The sequence below is a fragment of the Leguminivora glycinivorella genome, chromosome 22 (assembly GCF_023078275.1).
Source record: "Leguminivora glycinivorella isolate SPB_JAAS2020 chromosome 22, LegGlyc_1.1, whole genome shotgun sequence".
Lineage (NCBI taxonomy): Eukaryota > Metazoa > Arthropoda > Insecta > Lepidoptera > Tortricidae > Leguminivora > Leguminivora glycinivorella.
The window spans coordinates 1,976,336-2,000,464 of record NC_062992.1 but is presented as its reverse complement, the minus strand read 5'-3'; the positions used below and the strand labels follow the sequence as shown (position 1 = coordinate 2,000,464).

The following is a 24,129-nucleotide window of genomic DNA, read 5'->3' as shown; positions in this document are numbered from 1 at the left end:
CATTCTTGTAAATCGCAAAGCTGCGAGAATGCTTTAGGCACTGGTCTCATCAAAAGCGAGGAAGCGAGCTATCGGCGGTAGAAACGAATAAAAGATAGTAAATAAAATATACCGATCCATTTAGCTATTGTGGCACAATGTGCGTGCGTGTGTGCGTGCGTGCGTGCATGCGTTCGTGCGTGTGTGTGTTTTTTTATATTTGATTGTGTCCACGCATGTAGGGGTGGACAGAATATCTTGGGGTCGTGGATGAGGTGAGTTAAATGACACTCGTAGTCCAGTACATGCACGTATAATGATGATTAAGTGTGATACATAGGTGTTGAATATCACTGAATTTAAGCGGACGGGCGCGGCCGTCCGTCGCAAGATTGCTGAGCGAATTGAAGTATCGCCCCCACTTCACCGCGCCCCGCACCATGCGTTGCGCCGGCGACGGCTCCCGAAGATGCCCGAACAAAGACGAGGCGTTAACATCCTCCGCGGCGTTGAAAGCATGCTGCTTTCAAGAGATCAGCTGCTGAAGACTGATTTTTAGGGATCGGTCTGATCATCCTTTGAATTATTTCCCTCGTCATTGGGTTCAGGATCAGTTGGCAGAAGACACATCTTGTTTACGGCCCTTTTGATTAGACCTTTTTCTGTTTGTATATCAGCGACCCGACAAACACCATCAGGGCCCTTGTAGAGATGAATGACACGCCCCATGCGCCATTGTAGCGGCATCAGGTTGTCTTCTTTTAAAAGCACGAGATCACCAAGCTGGATTCCTCGCTGATTGGTTTTCCATTTCACGCGCTGTTGAAGTTCAGCCATGAATTCACGACGCCATCTCTCCCAAAATTGCTGCCGGAGTAGCTCGATGCGCTTGTATCTGGTAGCTGGATTTCCCGTGACGGGTAGAGAAGGCACAGAAGAAGTCAATGGCCGAGAGATTAAAAAATGCCCTGGGGTAAGGGGATTCATGTCGTTGGGGTCTGACGAGAGAGGAGTGATTGGTCTGGAGTTGAGGATAGCCTCTATTTGCACAAAAAGAGTAGTCAACTCTTCAAACGTCAGGTTCGCGTTGCCCGCAATACGTTTTAAATGAAACTTAGCTGCGCGGACGCCGGCCTCCCATATGCCACCGAAATTTGGCGCGTACGCGGGAATGAATTTAAAATTAATGGATTCGTTAGCCGCGTAATCCGAAACTGGATGACAGCTGGACCGTAAAACTCTACCCAGCTCATTGTGCGCGCCTACAAAATTTTTACCGTTGTCGCAGTAAATAAACTCGGGCTTGCCCCGACGCGAAACGAACCTGCGTAGACACAGTATGAAAGCCTCAGTGGATAAGTCGCTTACTACCTCGAGGTGAATCGCCTTGGAAGCGAGACAGACAAAAACGCAAAGGTAGGCTTTAGTATTACGGCTACCGCGTCCTTTCTTATTAGCTATCATGAAGGGACCGGCAAAGTCAATCCCAGTAGAATGGAAAGCGGAACTTGATTCTACTCTTACACTCGGTAGGTCACCCATTATAGGCTGAATTGTTTTACCTCGTTGCCTAACACAATCAACGCACTTTTGAGATATACTCCGAGCTAAATTCCTACCACCTACTGGCCAGAACTCTTCCCGCAGTGAAGACAAAATCAACTGAGCACCTGAGTGATATAGACGCAAGTGCTCGTACCTCATAAGAAGTTTTGTAAAATGATGCTTAGCATCTAACACAATTGGATGTTTTTTATTAAAATGATAGTTTGAATTGCTTATTCTCCCTCCTACACGTAAAATACCACTGGGATCTACGAAAGGGTTAAGAGATAAAATTCTACTTCGGTTATGAAGTGGTTTACCCTGGCTCAAATTTTGGATGTCTTTCTGAAACGACTGCGCTTGACATTTTTTAACTAAAAATGCCAGTGAGTCTTTAAGCTCCTGAACTGATAAAGGTCCCTTAAGTTTGGCTTTTGATGTCTTACAGTTATTTATGAAACGGAAAACGTACGCATAAATCCTTTTTAAACGTACATAACTCGAATGTCGATCGAATGATACGACGGGATCACCAAAACTTGAGGTTTCGTCTCTGACAGTTGTTAATAACGCCTTGACTTCAGGCAAGTCTGAAGGAGCTTGAGGCATAGAAGGCCACTCCACAGAATCCTTCTTCAGAAACGAAGGACCTTCCCACCAGAAAGACAAAGACGGCAGATGCTGCGGATCAACACCCCGCGATGCTAGGTCTGCCGGATTTGAATCCGTAGGTACGTGTCTCCACTCGTGACCTTGAGTCAACTCATTAATTTTATTTACTCGATTGCGTACGAAAGTTTGCAGAGTTTTAGACTGCGATTTAAGCCAACCGAGAACGACCATGCTATCGGTCCACATAACATATTTATCAATTTTAGCTTTTATAGACTGAGCTACTTTCGTGCACAATTGAGCGCCCAACAAACTGGCACACAGCTCGAGCCTTGGAATGCTTAAAATTTTTCCACTTGGGGCCACTCGGGCCTTTGCGCAAAGCAATCGAACTGTGACATGATTATTGCTATCAACCGACCGCAAATAAACACAAGCTCCATAAGCTTCTTGGGACGCATCAGCAAAACAATGAATTTCTGTGCGCTCAGTATTAGGTAAATCGGAAAGAACATGTCTACTAACATTTATATTTGACAAATGATCCAAATTGTTGACAAACTTCATACATACATACATACATACATACAATCACGCCTGTTTCCCAGAGGGGTAGGCAGAGATCACGGATTTCCATTTACTACGATCCTGACAAACCACTTTCGCTTTGACAAACTTCAACCACCTTTTTTCAAATTCCAAAGGCACTGGAGTATCCCAGTCCAATTTGGCAGCCCATAAATTCTGAAGAAGAATCTTAGGTTTTATAATACAACAACAAAGAAGACCCAATGGGTCGAACAATTTGCAAGTTGTAGATATGATTGTTCGTTTTGTTATTTTATTTGGCGGTGCAAAGTCTATAGGAAAATGCAACGTATCCGCCTGAGGGGACCATTTTAGGCCTAAAACATAAGCATCATTATTAAAGTCAAGGCAATTTGTAGACCCTGACTGATCTTCTAAAATTTGTGGACAATTTGTGCGAAACTTGCGCAGGGGAAAGCATGCAGAATTTAGGACATTGACAACATTTTCGTAAATATATTTCAACTCTTCTACCGTTGACGACCCTGTGTTGAGGTCATCAATGTAAAAATCATTTTTGATAACATTAGACGTGACTTCATCCTGACATTCAAGAGCTAGTTGCTTGAGACACCTTGTGGTGACAAAAGGTGCCGAAGCCATCCCATACGTAACAGTGTTGAGCTGAAAAATCTTGACAGGCTGATCAGCCTGGTCTCTCCACAAAATGAGCTGCAGGTGGCGCTGTTGTTCGCTGAGGGAGACCTGCCTGTACATCTTCTCTATGTCAGCTGTCAGAACGAACCTATTAGTACGGAAACGCAAAAGAATTGAAAATAGGTCACTTTGCACAACCGGACCTATAGCCTGAATGCAATTCAGACTCTTGCCAGAACTTGTCAGAGCTGAAGCGTCGTAAACGACACGAAGCTTGGTAGTTTCTTTTTGCTCACGAATAACACAGTGGTGGGGCAAATAGCACCCGAAACTTGGCCGTCCCACTTCAGTCATATGTCCCAAATCGGCATATTCTTGCAAAAAATCGCGATATTGATTTTTGACGATGGGATTTTTATCTAACTTCTTTTCTAAGTTTAAAAAACGTCTCATAGCTATAGGATATGAGTTTCCGAGAGCATCCTCGGGTTTTTCTTTGAATGGCATCTGTACAGAGAATCGACCATCAGGTAAACGAACTGTATTTTCAACATAATGAGTTTCACAAAACTCTTCATCAATAGATAAAGACTTACAATCGGAAGGCAAATTTTCCACCTCCCAAAAACGCTTCAGAGAATCATCGACATCTTGTAGTGACGTCTTGCGCCTTGTAGTGGCTAAATGACAATAAACATTGCATCGGTTGTAGCTTTCGTCCGTGCGACCAGCTACTAACCACCCGAACTTACTATCTTGTAGGATGGGTTTTCCTTCTCCTAACTCTACTTGATCAGGTTTAAGAACCTTGAAAAATTTGTCCCCTGACAACAAAATATCGACCTCATCCGGTTTATAGAACAACGGATCGGCTAACTCAACATGGGGCAAATCCAATTTTTCAACATCAATTGCTACATAGGGAAGATCATCCGCAATTGTGGGGATCACCCAACAATTAGCATCTAATTCATACGAATTAACGCGAGACCTAACCTTTAGTTGGATACGTTCGGATATCTCCGTTTTTTGTTTATTGATCCCAGTGATATCAAATGGTTCAATTTTATTTGTGGGTAGATTTAACTTTTTCTTAAAACTCTCAGAGATGAAAGACGACTGACTAGCATTGTCTAAGAGCGCGCGAGCGAGATGAGTAGTATTACTCTTAGGACAATATACTTCGACCTGAGCCGTGCACAACATAACTTGACCCGACTCGTCATCATCTGCAGTTGACATGTTAACGGAAGAGTTTATACGTTTTGCAGTGTCGGTAGTTGCAACCTTATTATTATTATTACTGACACTTTCACAGTGTAAAAGTGAATTGTGTTTTTTCTTACAATTACGACAGGAACCCTTTAAAGTGCATTGAGAACCATCATGTCCCGCTCGAAGACAATTGTTACAAAGTTTATGTTTTGACACCTCCACGAGCCTGTCCTCCAGACTCATAGATTTAAACTTGGAGCACTGGTAAACATGGTGGTTCTGCCCACATACTAAACACGAATTAATTCGTGGTCCCTCGCCAGCTGCAACAAAAGACTTAGTATTCTTGTTTTCCTTAAAAACAGGTTTAATTTCATTTGACCGACTGCAAAACATCGTTTCTAAAACATTAGCCCGATTACGCAAAAACTCCTTAAAATGTTCTAAAGTAGGTACTTCGGAAGAATTTTTATTTAATTCACTTGAGGGTAGGCGTGAAAAACTGCCTTTATACTCCTCCCACTTTCCATTTGTTTTGGGATCTAACTTCGCCGAGACCAAAAATATTACTAGTGGGTCCCAACCCTGAGTTGAAATACCTAACGTATCCAAAGAATTTAAATTTTTGGATACAGTATCAATTAAATACCTTAAAGACTTAAACGATTCCTTTTGTATAGGATTAATATTTATGATCGCGCTCAAATGATTATTTATTAAAATATTTTTATTATTATATCTTTCACACAATGTGTTCCACGCAAGCTCGTATCCGCTGGCAGAAAAATCAATTGACCTTATTACTAAACTAGCACTTCCTTGCAATGAATTCCGTAAATAGTGGAATTTATTTATCGGCGCAATTGATTCGTTATTATTGATTAATGACTCAAATAAATCCTTAAACTCCAACCAACGTGTGTAAGTTCCATCGAACGTCGGCAAATTTATTACTGGTAGACGAACTGACGCATGTTTTTCATCACAAGAACTAAATTTAGTTGAGTCATTACCGCCACCATTTTTGGCCGAAAACGTATCAATTATATCCTGCGCTAACGCAATTTGTGAATAAAAAAGACTTTCGGTCTGGGTCCGTTCTGCTATTTGTTCATCTAAATTAGAGCAAATATCTTCAAGTTGAACTTGTACGGCATCATAATCAACCATTATTTTACGAAGTCCATCTAATCGCAAACTCAGCTCTTTTACTACTAAAGACGAGAGCTCGGACCCTTGTATAGTTTTTACAAAGTCTTTAAAAACCGTCAATTGACTTTTAAGCCCACCGCGCCTTCTATTTAATTTTTTAATTAATTCCTCAGTCATTTTTTAAAATAAACAATGAGCTAAGTAAATAAAATGGTGCAATCAAACCAGTAACACGATCCAGCCGTCAATCCAGCACCCGCTGCCGCCGAACCCGCCAGCAGCACCGACCGCGTCAGGCGAACCCAGCTCCGCGACGCTCGTACTCGCGAACAGCCCAGAAACCGCTTAGCAACAGGCCCCCAGTCACAGCGCGCAGCGACGAGTACACTGGAATTTACCACAACGGACTTTGAACCATAGGAATTCACCTCAATGAACTTTGAACCTATATTGCAATTGCTTTTTAAATGCAAGTTTAACTGGTCTAAACAACTAAAATATATTTTTAATGCGTCGAAGCAAATAAACGTATTAATTTTTATGCAGAAGAAAGAAGGCAAAACGAAAATATTGCATAGAAGTAGCAAGCGTGGCATAGAACAAAGAAAGTAACGGTAGGTATGTATTTTTAACGGTACAATGTACGCTTACAAAGATTTATTTAAATTGTCGAACTTTAAAATTATAATTACTAGCTTATTGTTACTGAATAAAACTTAGGTAAGACGTGCAACTTATTGATTTATATAGAAATCATTTATGGCAAGCGATAAGATTGAAATAACGGTGCACAAAAAAACCCGGCAAGCATTATTGAGCTAATTACCGAAAGTAAACAACTTCTTTTGCAATTTTAAATGCATTGATCTGTACGGAAACCAAGCAAAAATAATTAAGTGCTAAAAATATAGTGCAAATTGGCTAGTACGCATAAAGCTAGATACATAACCTGACGTTTGCGAGTAGGCTAACACTAATTATAGCAAATGGAAGTTTTATAAAATTAGGGAACAAAAGGAACGGGCTTACTTTATATCGGCATTGACTTTCGATGTTCATTCCACCTTGTAGTGTTGTAGAATCCAAAGCGCCACAGCCAAAATTCCCATCTCTTTGTTCTCGATGTCCGTTATTTCTTGACCGCCGCCATTACAGTCGCACGAACTCCAACAGTCGCCTCATGACCGTTTGATTTAGATTCAAAGATATTTCACGGTCGCCACATGTCCACGCATGTAGGGGTGGACAGAATATCTTGGGGTCGTGGATGAGGTGAGTTAAATGACACTCGTAGTCCAGTACATGCACGTATAATGATGATTAAGTGTGATACATAGGTGTTGAATATCACTGAATTTAAGCGGACGGGCGCGGCCGTCCGTCGCAAGATTGCTGAGCGAATTGAAGTATCGCCCCCACTTCACCGCGCCCCGCACCATGCGTTGCGCCGGCGACGGCTCCCGAAGATGCCCGAACAAAGACGAGGCGTTAACAGATTGATTTTGTGTTTATTTTATTTATTCTTTTTTATTTATTGTGTTGTCTTTATTCTATTCTATTCTATTCCGTTCCGTTAAGTTCAGTTCAGTTCCGTTCCGTTCCGTTCCGTTCCGTTCCGTTCCGTTCCGTTCCGTTCCGTTCCATTCTATTCTATTCTAATCTATTCTATTTATAGTTACTCGCTCGGCGACGAAATAACTCGCGTTCGCTATCATCGCGTCTCTTTTATTTTTTTTGCTCGTATCACCGGTAGCTCGTCGATTTTGGTGGAACCTGTGGCTTAAATACGAAGGCAAAACTAGAGCACAAGTTTATTACAACTTAAGATTTCTTGCCTAGGCTTTTATTGTAAAATACCCGTTGTATTTTAAGCAGATGAAAATAGAAATTTAAATTTAATATTTCGGTGCAAGGCAAACTTGATAAATTCTTCGTAAGCACATCATCATCAGCATCATCATATCAGCCCTTTATCGCCCACTGCTGAGAATAGGCCTTTCTTCTAGTACGCCATTTCTCCCGGCCCTGGGGCTAGAAAAATCACATATCAAGTCTTGTAGTTCAAGTTCTAAATTCAAATTTCAGTAAAAAATATCTCGACTTATCAAATTCTTTATGCCATCCACCGATTTAATAACTTTTCATACATACATACAATCACGCCTGTATCCCATAAAGGGGTTGATAGATGATTTAAGCAGCATCCTTACGACACTTTGCGTTCGTGGGTGTATAGCCCAATTCGAGAGAGGATCCCTCGTTCGCACACACGGCAGGTGTATGCTCCCCCAGATGGGCGGGGGTTAGAGGCCTGCTCGTGACGCCTCATGCGTTTATCATTCAAAGAGGAAGTACCTTTATGAACGGAGCGAAAACCTGGACATGGTATGCAAAACAAGAACGCCGTCTGAACTTTCACATGCGCTGTTTGTGGAGCATACTGGGCATCACATGGAAAGATCGCGTGACAAACGAGTCTGTTCTAGCCGAGGCACAGCTCCCTCGTATCACAGTCATACTGAAGAAGAGAAGACTGAAGTGACTCGGGCATGTATATCGAATGGAGCGGACTCGATTAACAAGTCAAATCCTGCTGGGAGAGGTCGCAGATGCAAAGAGACTTGTTTGGCGGCCAATGTTGCGCTTCAAAGATTGCGTGAAGCGTGACATGGTCACATTTGATATTCCATCCAAAGGGGTAGATAGAACACATGAAACTACTCAACTTTCAGTGCCACTCTTGGCATGTAAAGGCAACCCTTTGACTTGACAGAGAACGAAATTGTGACATTGCAGTGACAGGATGCCGGCCTGTCGCCTGCGGCACAATTGAAATTATATCCCATCAGTCGAATTTTACGACATTCAAAGAAAGAAAGTGGAATTACCTAAGCTATATTGTCCACAACAGTAATTATATTACTCCCACTAATAACCTATAAACCTTGCCTCCAGTAAAACTTTACGAGGCCTCCCGAAATCAACTTTACGAAACAGTCATGAAGTTTATTTGCTGTAAAACCTCTCCTAGCCAACGTCACGGGCGTTAAGACGATACGGTAGGGGTCAATTCTCCATACAAACGCTCTCGACTATTTCCTCTCTGGTTTTTGAAGATAGAGCAATGATTTTTTTAACACAGATTGTTATTATTTTTATCTGTGTCGGACCGTTTTGATTTTTTTGATATACTGCTTTTTAAAGACTCTAGAGCTGATCAAAAATTTCCAAAAACGGCCTTTTTCATTGTGGCGCAAAAAAGGTGTGATACTCAAGATTGGTAACAATTACACAAAAAAGCTAAACGGTCCGACATAGATTGTTTCATTGTTATTCAGATTCTCAATTTCGTTCCGATTGATTAAGTTTTGAAGGAGGAAACAGTCGAGAGCGGAACCTCGATTTTAAAGATTTTTTTTGAAATATCTTTTGACTGAGTTGTTCTTAATGGACAATTTTTTTTCGATAAATCTAGTAACACTTGTATATTTAACTAAAATTCCCAAGTTGAAAGGGGGGCTCCTTTCCATTTTAGCATTTTCGCTACCGTATCCTCTTAACGTTTCGTAAACGTATCGTAGCTAGCTCTCCCTATCGCTCTTATGTAGTGGAGCGACAGAGACAGACTGCGTCTCGCTACGTACCGTCAACGGTTGTCACATCGTCTAGGCCAGCTGGATAGGCCCCGTAGCCGAATGGTTTTTCTGCGACGCAACGCAGTGAAATGTAGTCTAGACCTGTCGCGCCAATTACGCAAGAGCGATAGAAATAAATTAGCTACGAAAGAGATAGTATCGTGAGCGTTTCGTGACCGTTTGTGCATTCGGCTACGCACACGGGCTTATATTTAATTCTATCTTTGAGGTAAAATGTACCTACTTTTCTTCTTTACTAAAAATGTTAAGTTTTCTTTATTTACTTAGGTAGGATTAACGTTTAAGTGTTTTCGGAACCTTATGTGGGCCTTTCACAAGGAACCATCAGAACGGCTATGAAAGACCAAACAAAGGCTAGTCACCAAAAAGAGTGGGATGCCCTGGTTGGTCTGAAGCATTCAAAGCTCTTTATGCAGAGGGTAGACTCTGGACTGGATGGAGCAAAAAGCTAGGGAAGCTAGGCAAAAGACAACTCCAAATTATAACGGGGGTGTTCACAGGCCATTACGGGGTCAAAGGAATTTTGGCCAAGATGGGATACGCCGACAACACTGATTGTCGCATGTGTGGCGAAGAGGAAGAGACCGTCAAACATTTAATGTGTGAATGTCACGCCCTCGCCAGACAAAGAATGAAGAACTTTGGAACAGGCTACCTGGCACCGAAGGACTTCAGAGAGCTACCCATGAGCCTCATCATCCGATACGTGGAGATGGTCGAGAAGCTCCTGAATAGCTGAAGGATCTTAGGATCGTAGGGGGTAATTGCACAAAAGATCCCAATGGGTCGAAGTGTATCCGTAAGGGCCCCCGCAGATTTAAGATAATATAAGATAACGTTTAAATGTTGATTTTAAATCATATATGTTAATAAAATCGATGAATTTGCTTTAAATTCGTGTTTTAAAGAAATCTTGGCGTGGTGAAAAATTGTATGTTTCACTCGGTGGCAATTTTTTTACCCTACGCGCCTCGCAACGCTCAAGAACCCTAATTGTTGTGTAATTTTTGGGTAAAGCACTCTAGACTAAAACATTTCTTATTACATCGTTAACATTTTATCTCCATTACAATTCTTGTAAAGTAATTTATAATTAAGAAATTAATTTACGAGTTTCAAAGTTAAAAGAATTTCTGTAAAGTCAGACAAATATTCTGTTTACCAGTGTACTTTACAACTTTCTAAGAAATTTATTTCGCTTTTAAGTTTTCTTAATTAGAGAATATTTGTGAATCAACATTCATATTTTATTACTGAGCATTTCTTTTTTTTTTGCCAATAAAAAAATTTTGATTGTTTTAGGGAATTTTAGGTCAATTGTACTCAGAATCACGAGTACTTTCAATCTCACTGGGAGACAAAAAGTGTCCCAGAATTTCCATACATTTTTGTTATTTTCCTCTTTTGTTACCCCATACAACATGTATGGAAAATGGTAACAAAATAAGAAAAAATCGTATGGGACAATTTTTTTAACTACTAGGATTGAAAAAGCTAGTAATTCTGAGTAGAAATAGCAATTTTTTTTTTCAAAAATATCACACTTCATAAAAGTGGCAAAAAAAAAAAAGAAATGCTCTACTAGGAAAATATTTAAGTCCAAACATTTTTTGATGATCAGTGATCGGGGGGACGCAGTGACATTTGAAAGGGGGCGTGAAACATTATAGATGTATCACACTTCCTACTATTGTTAAGGTATAAATATAATCATTGGTAAATGTTTCTATTTAAGTAAGACGTAAGTATTTAGATTTGCTGTGTCCTTACAGGACGTCACATTGAACTAACCATACATTTTATACACCGTGTTTTTTATTGAATTCGGTTAACTTTAACGGAAGGTTCTTTAGATCAAATACAATTAATTTCTCTAAGAAACTAGCGTCATAAATCTTACGGTTATCGAATTATTAAAAAAATAATAGTACATTACTACAGAGGCCGGGACAAAGGCCTCTCTAGTAATGTACTACTAATGGGGTTGCCCGCCTCAGACCTATCCGGCCTCGCTTCGCTCGGCCGTCTATATGTCTTCGGCCGGCAACCCCATTTCCCGCCGAGGTATGTATAGTGCTTTTCTCAAACATGGTATGAAATAAATAAAGTCTACTGAAAATAGTAACTTTGGATGGCTGTATCTCCTAAACGGTGCGTCGTAGCGCAAAAATAATCGAATTTTCGTTCCCCTTTGATACCCCGTATACGCTTATAAAAAAAACAAAAAGTTAAAAAAAATCAAAAAGAAAAAAAAATTTTGTATGAAAACGCACCCAAAATCAAATATTGTCTAGGGCCCGTACCAGTTGCAGTCGGCACGTCTATAAAGCCCCTTATAATTTTTTTTTAATTGGCTAAATACCTGGATGTTATGTCACAATTATCTGTGTTTTGAAATTAAAAAAGAGGACTTTACCGGCCTTGGCCTGCAAGGTTTGTATAAAATTCCATTATCTATCAATCGTCCTAGCCGCACCTGCAACGTCATACTTCGCTGCCAATTATAAGGCACATAACATCAATATTTCATACCATGTTTGAGAAAACTTAATTACTGAACACGTGTGTGGCATCCCTTACCACTTTCTAATGTTATTTTATTTTGACATAATGACTTTAATGTTATGATTAAGGTCCTCTCACACTAATTAATCCATTTATTATGTTTGGAAACGAAAACATTTTTTTTTCAAATTTAACAAAAAGCGATATATGATAATAGTTTTAATTTGTAAATAGTAGAATAGCAAGTGATATCTGATTATTGTTTTCTGTCACGATGCCTGCACGTACCAAATGTTTCTTTTTAACCCAGTGGTTGACTGGTAGAGAATGCCTTAAGGCATTATGTCCACCATTTGTACTTATTTTTTTATGTGCAATAAAGAATAAATAAAATAAGATATACAGGTTGGTTCCTGGTGATGAACCTAACTGCGTGTCGAATTTAACGGAAAACAAAAAAACACGGTGTATATGTAACACCTTACGAGTATACTGAATTGAGACATGCTCTGATTCAATTCAATTCTATTCTAAGAGTATATTTAGAGCTAACTATACGAAGAGTAATATAGCAATTGTGACGTTAACTAAGTACCATGTCTTCCTAAAAGGGGTAGGCAGAGCACAAGACACTGCTTCACGAGCACATGAAATTTCAGATTGGCAAATAACGGGTTGAAAGTAAACAAAATTGTGACTAAAAACTGTACCTATTGTGGATTATTTGTGTGTAAGTGTGCAAGAACTGAGCCCCTATCATTGCCGGATGGCTGCTCAGAAACATGGCAAAATAAAAATAAACACGCTAAGAGACCTGCACAGATTTATTATAGTCCAAGAGCTCGCGTATAAAAACGATTAATAATACAATATAACATTTTATTTATAACATCAAGTTATGTAGGTACAGGTCAAGTCTTCAATAAAAAGGTTAACTCTGACTAAAAAGATTACTTAAGGTACAGCGGGACAAATCTCAACTGGGGGCAAATGTAACTGCTAAATTTTTTCCGTATTTTACAATGTTTGCATTATTAAATAGAGTGTTAACCGTTTGTATATGGTAGGCGTGTTCAGTGGATACGGGTAGAACTCAACATCATAGTGTAATAATAATGGAAAGAAATGGAAAAAGTAGCAAAATTGTAGTCAATACGAACATTAAAATCAATACGAGTATGTGTGAGAAAAAGGCACTACGCTACGACATTGCCACTTTTTAATTTTTACCATTTTTAGTCAAACTGTATTACGGATAAGTATTCTTGGTCGTTTGTAGGTACATTGTCAAATTAGATTCACGTTAACGTATGTAGGTAATATATACTAATTTTGTCATTTAACTAAAGTATTTTATAAATATGTAATAATTTCAAATAGTAAGTCAAATGTACATGGTATCATTAGGTACAATTACAATACGTCATTCATCTAGCTTGCGTAGCGGAATGCACAAACGCTTACGATAATATCTCTTTCGTAGCTATCTATCTCTATCGCTTTTGCGTATTGGCGCGACAGAGCCAGACCACATTTCTGATGCGTTTCGGTGGCGTTGCGTCGCAGAAATAAATAAATAAATATTATAGGACATTCTTACACAGATTGACTGAGTCCCACGGTAAGCTCAAAAAGGCTTGTGTTGTAGGTACTCAAACAACGATATACAGTATGTAAACTAACGAAAACCATTTACTGTAACCCGTAAATGTCCAGGTGATACTGAGAAACTTTTACTATGGGACCAACACCCAAAACGCGAAATAAAAATTTACTCTCCCATAGGAAATACTTACTATAAAATGAAACTACCTATGAAACTGTCAGAAGATATTTTCGTGATTTCGGGGTTGATCCCATAGTAAAAGTTTCTCAGTATCACCTGGACATTTACGGGTTACAGTAAATGGTTTTCGTTAGTTTACATACTGTATATAATATACAAGTACTTATATTATATACATAGAAAACATAGAAATGCCATTCGGCTACGGTGTCTGGTCCTTTATTTTGCGACGTTTTAATAAAACAATAATTTCGGATAGCTTAATGCTACACCCATATCTCTGCTGACATTTTGTCGGGATATCTCTCATTTGTAAGCACAGCCGGTGAAGGCCAACTGAGACGTCGGATTAGTTAAAATATTTAGATTATAATTAATAGCTAAACAACTCGAGCTACATTTGGTTAAGACGATACAGGAGCAAAAATGTTAAAATGGAAAGGAGCCCCCCCTTTCAAGTTGGGAATTTTAGTTAAATATACTAATGTTATTAACTAGATTTGTTGAAAAAATCTTTAAAATCGAGGTTCCGCTCTCGACTGTTTCCTCTTTCAAAACTTTATCAATCGGAACAAAATTTGAGAATCTGAATAACAATAAAATAATCTGTGTCGGACCGTTTAGTTTTTTTACTATTTGTTACCAATCTTGAGTATCACACCTTTTTTGCGCCATAATAAAAAAGGCCTTTTTTGGAAATTTTTGATTGGATCTAGCGTCTTTAAAAATAAAAATCTGTGTTGAAAATATCATTGCTCTATCTTTAAAAACCAGGGAGGAAATAGTCGAGAGCGTTTGTATGGAGAATTGACCCCTCCTGTAACGTCTTAATTCATCTTTGTGCCGATATGTTATTATTCGTTTTATTCATGACTGGCGGTTATGAAATATATATTATTTTGACTGTTAACAGCTTGTATTTTATTGTATGGGTACTTGGGTTGACACGTTCGTTTTTCGTCACATTCCTAAAATTGTCCGATTCTGCTTTCGTCAGCCATTCTTCATTCGTCAACTTAGTCTGCAGTCATTATCGTCTTTGACCATAATGAGTTGATGGCCTTTTTCTTATTTCAACTCAATAATTTTTCGTCATTTCGTATTTGTTGATCATATTCTAAGTTGTTACCGACCCGACCTAAGACTACGAAAAAACACGAAAAACATAGATGTAACAGCGAACATGACGAAAGAAAAGTATAACGAGTAAAGAACGAAACGGATTAAGATAAAGATGAACAACGAAATTGACCGTAGTTGAGAAAGACCATCGACGATAGTGACGAATAAAGAATGGCTGACGAAAGCAGAATCGGATAAATTTAGGAACGTGACGAAAAACGAACGAGTATACCATTGTATGAATTTGGTGCCGTGCTTTGTCACCTATATGACTTCATCATACATTTTACACATGGCCGATAAGCAAGGATATTAGAATTTACTAAGTAGTTTTAGTTTCACTTCAGTTTTATTTTGTAAATACCAATTTTTGATAACCCCCGACGCAAAAACGACGGGGTGTTATAAGTTTGATGTGTCTGTCTGTGTGTATATCTGTCTGTCTGTTTGTCTGTCTGTTTGTCTGTCTGTTTGTCTGTCTGTCTGTCTGTCTGTCTGTGTATGTGTCTGTCAGTGGCATCGTAGCTCTTGAACGGTTGAACCGATTATGATTTTTTTTTGTCTGAAAGCTGAGTTAGTCGGGAGTGTTCTTAGCCATGTTTCATGAAAATCGGTCCACTATGTCGCGGTCAGGGGTTTTTTCAAAATTTTAATTTTGTGGTTAGGTTATTTAATTTACTTGATTCTGCCATATAGATCATTATTTAAACCATGGCTCTCGGCCTATAAAAGAAATTCGTGGAGCCGTACCTAACGACGTGTTCCGATACTAAGTAGAGTGCGTTCATCCAGTGCACATAAACAGCATTCAACCTTACGGCACACACAATAAGGTACAAAGTACAATGAGTGTTACGTTGTTTAAACACGTTAGACTAATATGAACTGTGATATGTTGATGGTAAAGTTGAAGTTTTTTTGGAAGATATGAACGTTAAATTATTTTGTAAGAGTATTGTATGCTTGGTGAGAATAAAGTTGTTTTTTCATTGCAAAGTATTGGTTTAAATTTTGTTTTAAAGTATGGGTATTGGCAGAATGTGACGATCCCAAACTTACAGGCGGTATTGAACCCTTAAGTCTTTAAGGAGAAACTTCGCCTCCTTATGTGTGTTCTATCGCCTGTACAATGGGTTGTGTTCTGAAGAACTGTTTGACATGATGCCAACGGCCACTTTTCATCATCGCACCGCTCGCCATCAACAGGGCGCTCATCCACACACCTTGCAACCTAAATGGTCGCGCACCGTGCGGTTTCAGAGGAATTTCCTACCGCGGACGCTCCGGCTGTGGAATGAGCGCTGCCGAGGTATCCCCGATGAACTACAGTATGGTATTCTTCAAAAAAGGACTGTACAAGTTTCTAATGGGTCGGCTACGCGCATGTGACACCCCTTGATTTGCAGGCGTCCATAGGCTTCGGTTATCGCTTTCCATCAGGCGGACCGTATACCTGTTTGCCACCGACGTGGTATTAAAAAATGTGATAATTGATTGTTCTTCGGTGTTACCAAGAGTGTTTGTGAGAATTTCCGTGATAACTTAATAACCATATAACCTAACCACAAAATTAAAATTTTGAAAAAACCCCCGACCGCGACCTAGTGGACCGATTTTCATGAACACTCCCGACTAACTCAGCTTTCAGATAAAAAAAACTAAATCAAAATCGGTTCATCCGTTCGAGCGCTACGATGCCAAAGATAGACACACACACAAACAGACAGACAAACAGACAGACAGACAGACATACACACAGACAGACACGTCAAACTTATAACACCCCTTCGTTTTTGCGTCGGGGGTTAATAAAAAACACAAACCACAGAGATTAATAAAAAGAAAATAGTTATGTTTACTCATTGTTGTCATAAAGTTGGTATTTGCAGTGTATAATACAGAACATTAAAACATCATCGTCATCATCATTTTAGCCATTAACCAGTGATTAGGGTGGATCAAAAAAACACTTTTTTGGAATTAGCATACCTAATTAGTTATCAGTCAATGAACCTTAGTCTATGAAGCCTTTGTGCAAAATTTCAGCTTTTTTAATCAACATCTTCAGCCCCCGCATTAGGTTTGAAATTTTGAAAATCTCATACAAACCTGAAAATTCAACTTTCAGATTAAAAAAAACTTTCGGCAGTATTATGTTCAGTATACATTATTGATACATATTATTACAAGAAACTACCAAAAATTGCGAAAATAGCGTTAAAAATCGCAAATTTTCGGTGTTTTAGCGGCTATTTCGGCAAATGTACTAAAAGTAGGCGAACTTTGGCGATTTTTGATGCTATTTTGCGCAATTTTTGGTAGTTTCTTATATTGATATTTATCAATAACATATACTTAACATAATACAGCCGAATTTTTTTTTAAATCTGAAAGTTGAATTTTCAGGTTTGTATGAGATTTTAAATAAATAAATAAATAAATATTGGGGACACCTTACACAGATCAACTTAGCCCCAAACTAAGCAAAGCTTGTACTATGGGTGCTAAGCGACGATATACATACTTAAATAGATAAATACATACTTATATACATAGAAAACATCCATGACTCAGGAACAAATATCAGTGCTCATCACACAAATAAATGCCCTTACCGGGATTCGAACCCAGGACCGCGGCTTAGCAGGCAGGGTCACTACCGACTGAGCCAGACCGGTCGTCAAAATTCGTCATTTTCAAAATTTCAAACCTAATGCGGAGACTGAAGATGTTGATTAAAAATGCTGAAATTTTGCACAAAGGCTTCATAGACTAAGGTTCATTGATTGATAACTATTAGGTTTGCTAATTCCAAAAAAGTGTTTTTTTGATCCACCCTACTGAGCATAGGCCTCCCTTCGTGTACGCCACTTATCCCGGTCCTGGGCTAATCTCATCCAGAAGTGCCCCGCAGTTTTTCGAATACCAACGGATGCCAGGCGCTTCTTACATCCGATAGCGGCTACCATTCGGTCAACATTTTGGTCCATCTGCCATCATTCTGCCTGGCAACATGCCCCGCCCAATTCCATTTGAGTTTGGAGATGACGTCACCCACGTCCCGCACCTTGGTGCTGCGTCGGATCTCGACATTCCTCACTCGATCTTGAAGTTTAATTTCGAGCATAGTGCGCTTCATCGCTCTCTGTGCTACCCGTATCTTATGCACAGCCTTTTTAGTGAGCGTCCATGTCTCGGCACCGAATATTAAGGCAAGGCTGCCTGCTCAGCCGCGGTCCTGGGTTCGAATCCCGGTAAGGGCATTTATTTGTGTGATGAGCACAGATATTTCTTCCTGAGTCATGGATGTTTTCTATGTAGGTATATAAGTATGTATTTATCTATTTAAGTAAGTATATCGTCGCTTAATTAGCACTCATAGTACAAGCTTTGCTTAGTTTGGGGGCTTTGGGGCTAAGTTGATCTGTGTAAGGTGTCCCCAATATTTATTTATTTATTTATTTTCAATTAAAAATGTTCTATTATTATTTTTTCCCCGAAAGATCATCAAGTCATCATCCTCCTTGCGTTATCCCGGCATTTGCCACGGCTCATGGGAGCCTGGGGTCCGCTTTGACAACTAATCCCAAGATTTGGCGTAGGCACTAGTTTTTACGAAAGCGACTGCCATCTGACCTTCCAACCCGAAGGGTAATTAGGCCTTATTGGAAATAGTCCGCTTTCATCACGATGTTTTCTTTCACCGAAAAGCGACTGGCAAATATCAAATGACATTTCGCACATAAGTTCAGAAAAACTCATTGGTACGAGCCGGGTTCGAACCCGCGACCTTGAAAGTCGCACGCTCTTACCGCTAGGCCACCAACGCTTCCGAAAGATTATCAAGTATCAATAACATTTTATACCCTACCATTTACTACTATATATCATAGTGAACGAGTCAATCTACTCGCCATTAAAAATATACCGCCTTTATAAGCATATTTACATTTACGACAACTCGTAAACTGTCGACGGTATATTATTGGAATATTGCATGCATCTGGACAGGCAAATACAGAGTGAAATAATAACCTAACCTAAAATTAAAATTTTGAAAAAAACCTCCGACGTAATATACTGATTTTCATGAAACATAGCTAAGAACACTCCCGACTAACTCAGCTTTGAAACAGAAAATACTAAATCAAAAACTGTGGAATGAATTGTCGCCTGCGGTATTTCCGGACCGATACGACCTTCAAATCTTCAAGAAAAGAGCGTACACCCATCTTAAAGGCCGGCAACGTACCTCCAACACCTCTGGTGTTTCGGGTGTCCATGGGCGGCGGTGATCGCTTACCATCAGGCGACCTGTCTGCTCGTTTGCCTCCTATCCCATAAAAAAAAATCAAAATCGGTTCATCCGTTCGGGAGCTACGATGCCACAGACAGACACACACACACAGACAGACAGACAGACAGACGGACACGTCAAACTCGTCGTTTTTGTGTCGCGGGTTAAAAAGGACCATTTAAACTTTGCATAGTGACTTTTGAAAGTATAATGAACAACTTTTTTTATGGGACAAATGCTGAAATCGCGAAAATAAAATTATCTGTTCCATAGACATGAGCGGCAACATGGCAGTCGAAGTGTATGAAAGTAAACAGCCAATTTTTTTTGCGACGTAGCTGTTCATACTGAGGTCACACTTTTAATAGACTTCGTGGTAAGATACGAGCTTTCCAAAGTTACCAGTGGGCTGTGTTAAATCGGTAGCAAAAGTTGCGTAGGTGTCTACGGCGTAGCTGCGTAGCTCAGCTACGCTTACGTAGCACTCTTGGAGAAAAAGATGTTGTTAGTTACAGTGTCGTAAGAATTTCACCACCCCCTTTCTTCCCGTGGGTGTCGTAGAAGGCGACTATGGGATATGGGTTAAATTGTGGCGTAGGCGAGAGGCTGGCAGCCTGTCACTGCAATGTCACAGTTTCGTTTTCTATCAACCCCTTATATGTCAAGAGTGGCACTGAAGCTTTAGTAGTTTCATATGTTCTGCCTACCCCTTTATGGGATACAGGCGTGATTGTATGTATGTTGTATGTATGTAATATTATAAATGGGAATGTATGTGTGTTTGTTTGTTTGTCCGTTTTTCACGGCAAAACGGAGCGACGAACTTATTGTTGAAGGAATGGAGATTGACATAGGCTACTTGTTGTCTCTTTTTAACCACCCTTTTCCCTAAACACAGTTTCGTTTTCTTAATTTAGTAGTTTCGTGTGCTCTGCCTACCCCTTTATGGGATACAGGCGTGATTGTATGTTGTATGTATAAGAGCTCAAAATTCAAATATAATTTTGTACCCCTTGATTTCAAGGGATATAACACTCGATATCCTAACGTTTTGTCTACTAACACAAATAACCATCATTTGGGCAGTTCATAAACAAACCTCAACATAAGCTACACACTGAGCGGCCGTGGCCACCCATTAGTCGGAAACCTGAGCTCCATGCCGTCATTGTATTAATATACGGGTATCTTTTAAGGGGCCACCGTCCCTGCGGGGTACTTATTTACCTAAAGTCATAATCGTGTACGATCCTCAGTACAAAAGGCTTTTTTAATGGCGTTGATGCCATTATGGACATCATTGGCCTCAAAGTCTATAACAGACTGTACAACCAGTGTCAAAGCGGGATGATAGCGTTTTCATATAAGCCAATACGGGAGCGACAAACACGACGACAACTCGGGCAGCTGAAGTGTGCACTTGGCGAACACGTACTGTGCTGATTACGCTTGGCGCGCTTACCAATTGTCGTGGGTTTTGCGTCCGTCGAACACCAGTTTGCGCCATTTGTCCCTGTTCTCGGCGAGTTCTTCCCATGTGTGGGCCGGGATGTTGAAGGCGTGCATGTCACCAGCAAGATTTTACAAGGGCACGTGGACTATCGGCCGTTGAAGACATAAAAGTGGCTAAACGCGTTTCGAGATTAATTTTTCATCAGCTTCTCACTATAACATTAGTTTACTGCATAATAAGCTATCGACACTTTAAACAACATTAATGAGCAAAAGAAGAACAAATTATTCACGACACGACACCGCTAAGATGGCGTTCGAACCAATAGTTATACTGATTTATATATTAAACTAATGATGACTGACGGTTGACTCTTAATACAGGGAGTACCTACATAAGCGGTCAGCGATTTATTCTCATTTTTGGGGAAATGTTTTCGGTCAGCCGACAATGGTCAGCTAGTTAATGGCGGGGCTACTTTATATGAACATCATTAATATAAATGTCCTTATATTTATAGCCTTAATATATATCGCACAATAATAAGAGCTTTTGAAGTAGGTCTCAATGGATGTAGGGAACAAATCAAATTATTTTATTAAATATTTCTTGTAAACTGAAATATATACCATACACTAAAGAAAAAGCGATCAAGCCCACTGGTGGCGAAGCCGGGAATCGAACCCGGGTCTCCAGCTAACGCGGCTGACGTGATAAACCGCTATACCACCTCGACCGCCGAGGTACCCGTCGAAATTTCTCTAGTGTATGTTATCTCTGAAGGCTAGGCGCCTTTGACCACCTCTAAGGGCGAGCAATTTGTGCTTGCACCTCCTATATGAATTCTTTGCATGGGCATGAGGTTGAGGATGTCAAAATTTAGTCGATTTTGAAACGTTTCAAAGATAGGTAAAGTTTATAATAGGATAAGAAATTACACTCCTTATGCCCAATTAAGGGTTAAGGGTACCTATCATAGAAGCGCTGGTAGCCTAGCGGTAAGTACGTCTCGTTCCGGAGGTTGCGGGTTCGAACCCCGGCTCGCACCAATGAGTTTTTCGAAATTTATATGCAAAATGTCATTAGATTTTTGCCAGCTTTTCGCTTTTCGGTGAAGGAAAACATCACGAGGAAACCGGCCTAATTCCAATAAGGTCTAGTTTACCCTTCGGGTTGGAGGGTCAGATGGCAGTCGTTTCGTAAAAACTAGTGCCTACGCCAAATCTTAGGATTAGTTGTCAAAGCGGACCTCAGGCTCGACGGAAGCGAAATGCCGGGATAACGCAAGGATGATGATGAGGAGCTACTATTTAGTTACAGATAGCTGTCATACCAAAGAGGATCGAGCATTATAGAGAGTTACTGTCGAAGTAAAGTGTGTAATCACAGTGCATAGAGTGCCATCTCTTGACACAGGCTTAGAACTTTTGAACCACAGTTTTGACAAATTGGCCCATATTCGTAGCTTGATATGTGTCAAAATGTCAAATATTAATATTAGCGCCATCTAGCACAGCGTACCCCAAAGGTGTAAAGCCAACTAGGCCACCGTACCTTTTTCTGTATGGTCACATCTCGGACACTAGCGATCAAATATATGAAAGAGGCGCGTTCCTAACACACATTCAAAGCTCGTGTAGCTGAACGCGTACTATGTTTGTATGAGTGAAATATGACAGGTCGTGTTCGCGTTTTTGACAGGCGGTAACTGTGAGGTAACCGAGAGGGGGTGGGCGGCACTTTCAGCGAGGAGCAGGAGTGGCCATACTGTACGATAGGACTCTTTATTATACTGTGGTATGGTACTGAGGTACGTTATTTCCTGCCCCGCACAGCTAAACTGTGGAATGAATTGTCGCCTGCGGTATTTCCGGACCGATACGATCTTTAAATCTTCAAGAAAAGAGCGTACACCCATCTTAAAGGCCGGCAACGCACCTCCAACACCTCTGGAGTTTCGGGTGTCCATGGGCGGCGGTGATCGCTTACCATCAGGCGACCTGTCTGCTCGTTTGCCTCCTATCCCAAAAAAAACGTTTTTTTTCTTAGACTTTATCTGTCTATACGGAGTTATATATGTCTTTGGTCATATTATAAAGATGCAGGTTATCCATGTGAACCATGTGATAAAGCTGATCTATTCACACCAAATTAACCTGAATGAACAGTAGACAAGATAATGCTATTGTCTGTGTCTATTCGCTAGGTGCACGACAGGTGCTGCCCTCACACTGTGGACCTGAAAAATTGTGGAGTCAAATTAGTTCTAACAATGAATAGCAAAATGTGACTCTGATGCAATCTACCGCAGTATATCTACATTAAGAAATTGTCACTAACATAGGTTAAGAATAGCAGTAACGTACTAATAAAATTTGGAAATTTATTTCTGAAATAAATGATATTTACATTTTTTTTTTATAATGTTAATTTTTTTATATAATACTAATTAATTATTTTTACAATTGTAAAATTATATATAGAAAAAAAGTAGTATACCTACCTAAAGGAACCCGTTCCGTGCCCATGCCGGGTCCAAAGGGTGCCAAAGGTCTCCATCACGCTAGCAGCGTTACCCCGCTGTATGACGATATTTAATTTAATTAATACTACCCGATGCAGCTGTCTGGCTAAGCTCTCTGAATATTGACAATTAAAATGTAGGAATAATTGCCTATTTTTAAATTTGTGCCATACGACTAAATAAATACTTATACTTATTGGATAGAAATTTTTCATTATGTATCTGCTTACTAGCTTTTGCCCGCGGCTTCATTCGCGTTAGAAAGATATAAAAAGTAGCCTATGTCACTCTCCATCCCTTCAACTATCTCCATTTAAAAAATCACGTCAACACGTCGCTCCGTTTTGCCGTGAAGGACGGACAAACAAACAGACACACACACTTTCCTATTTATAATATTAGTATATTTAGTATGGATAGTATGGATTAGAAGGGATTGCCCGCACTAGTGCTAAAAGTGTTTTCCCCTCACTAGCTCGGAAACACGTGTTTTGTTCTTTAATACCAGCGGGTAAAAACACATTTTATCCACTAGTGGGTAAAGTAATTTGAACTTGAATATAGTCAAATTAACTGCTTTTAAATTGATAAATGTAGGTGAATCTACTAGTAATACAGACGATTTACCACCTGTGGAACTACTGGAAGCAGTGATAATCTATTTTTTTGCGTTGTAGTTTCCTCGCTATAGTGAGGGGAAAAGTTTTGTGTTACACTCGGGTGTAAATGTACCTACTTTACTTCTCGTGTGTTAAAAAACTCGCAAGTTCAGGATTCTATTCTCGAACCACTTGCTTCGCTCGTAGTTCAACTATAGAATCCTTTCACTTGCTCGTTTTTCAATTCCACACTCGGCGTTAAAATACAACTTTGCCCCCTTGTATAACAAATAACTATTAATTTTTGTCAGTTCGAAACTTCAGACGACCGTCTGCATTCTGAAAAACGTTGTACGATACACATGCAAAAAGAAAAATTCGGAACTATAAGTAGTGTCGATTTCAAACAGTCCCTTCGGTCGTGTTTTAATTTTATCGCCATTCGTTTTGAATTTCCTTTTTTCCGCATTCGTAATATACTATTAAGATAAGTTACTGC

At 39.7% G+C, this 24,129-nt stretch overlaps 1 protein-coding gene across 1 annotated transcript; it reads right to left on the bottom strand.

Annotated features, from left to right (window-relative positions):
• Positions 1 to 534: 534 nt before the first annotated feature.
• LOC125238066 lies at positions 535 to 5,970 on the bottom strand. Its single transcript, XM_048145355.1, has 3 exons — positions 2,812 to 5,970; positions 2,058 to 2,697; positions 535 to 1,241 (listed from the first exon to the last, which is right to left on the bottom strand). Exons 1-3 carry the CDS (start codon positions 5,863 to 5,865, stop codon positions 535 to 537), a joined length of 4,401 nt encoding a protein of 1,466 aa, XP_048001312.1. The 5' UTR covers positions 5,866 to 5,970.
• Positions 5,971 to 24,129: the final 18,159 nt, after the last annotated feature.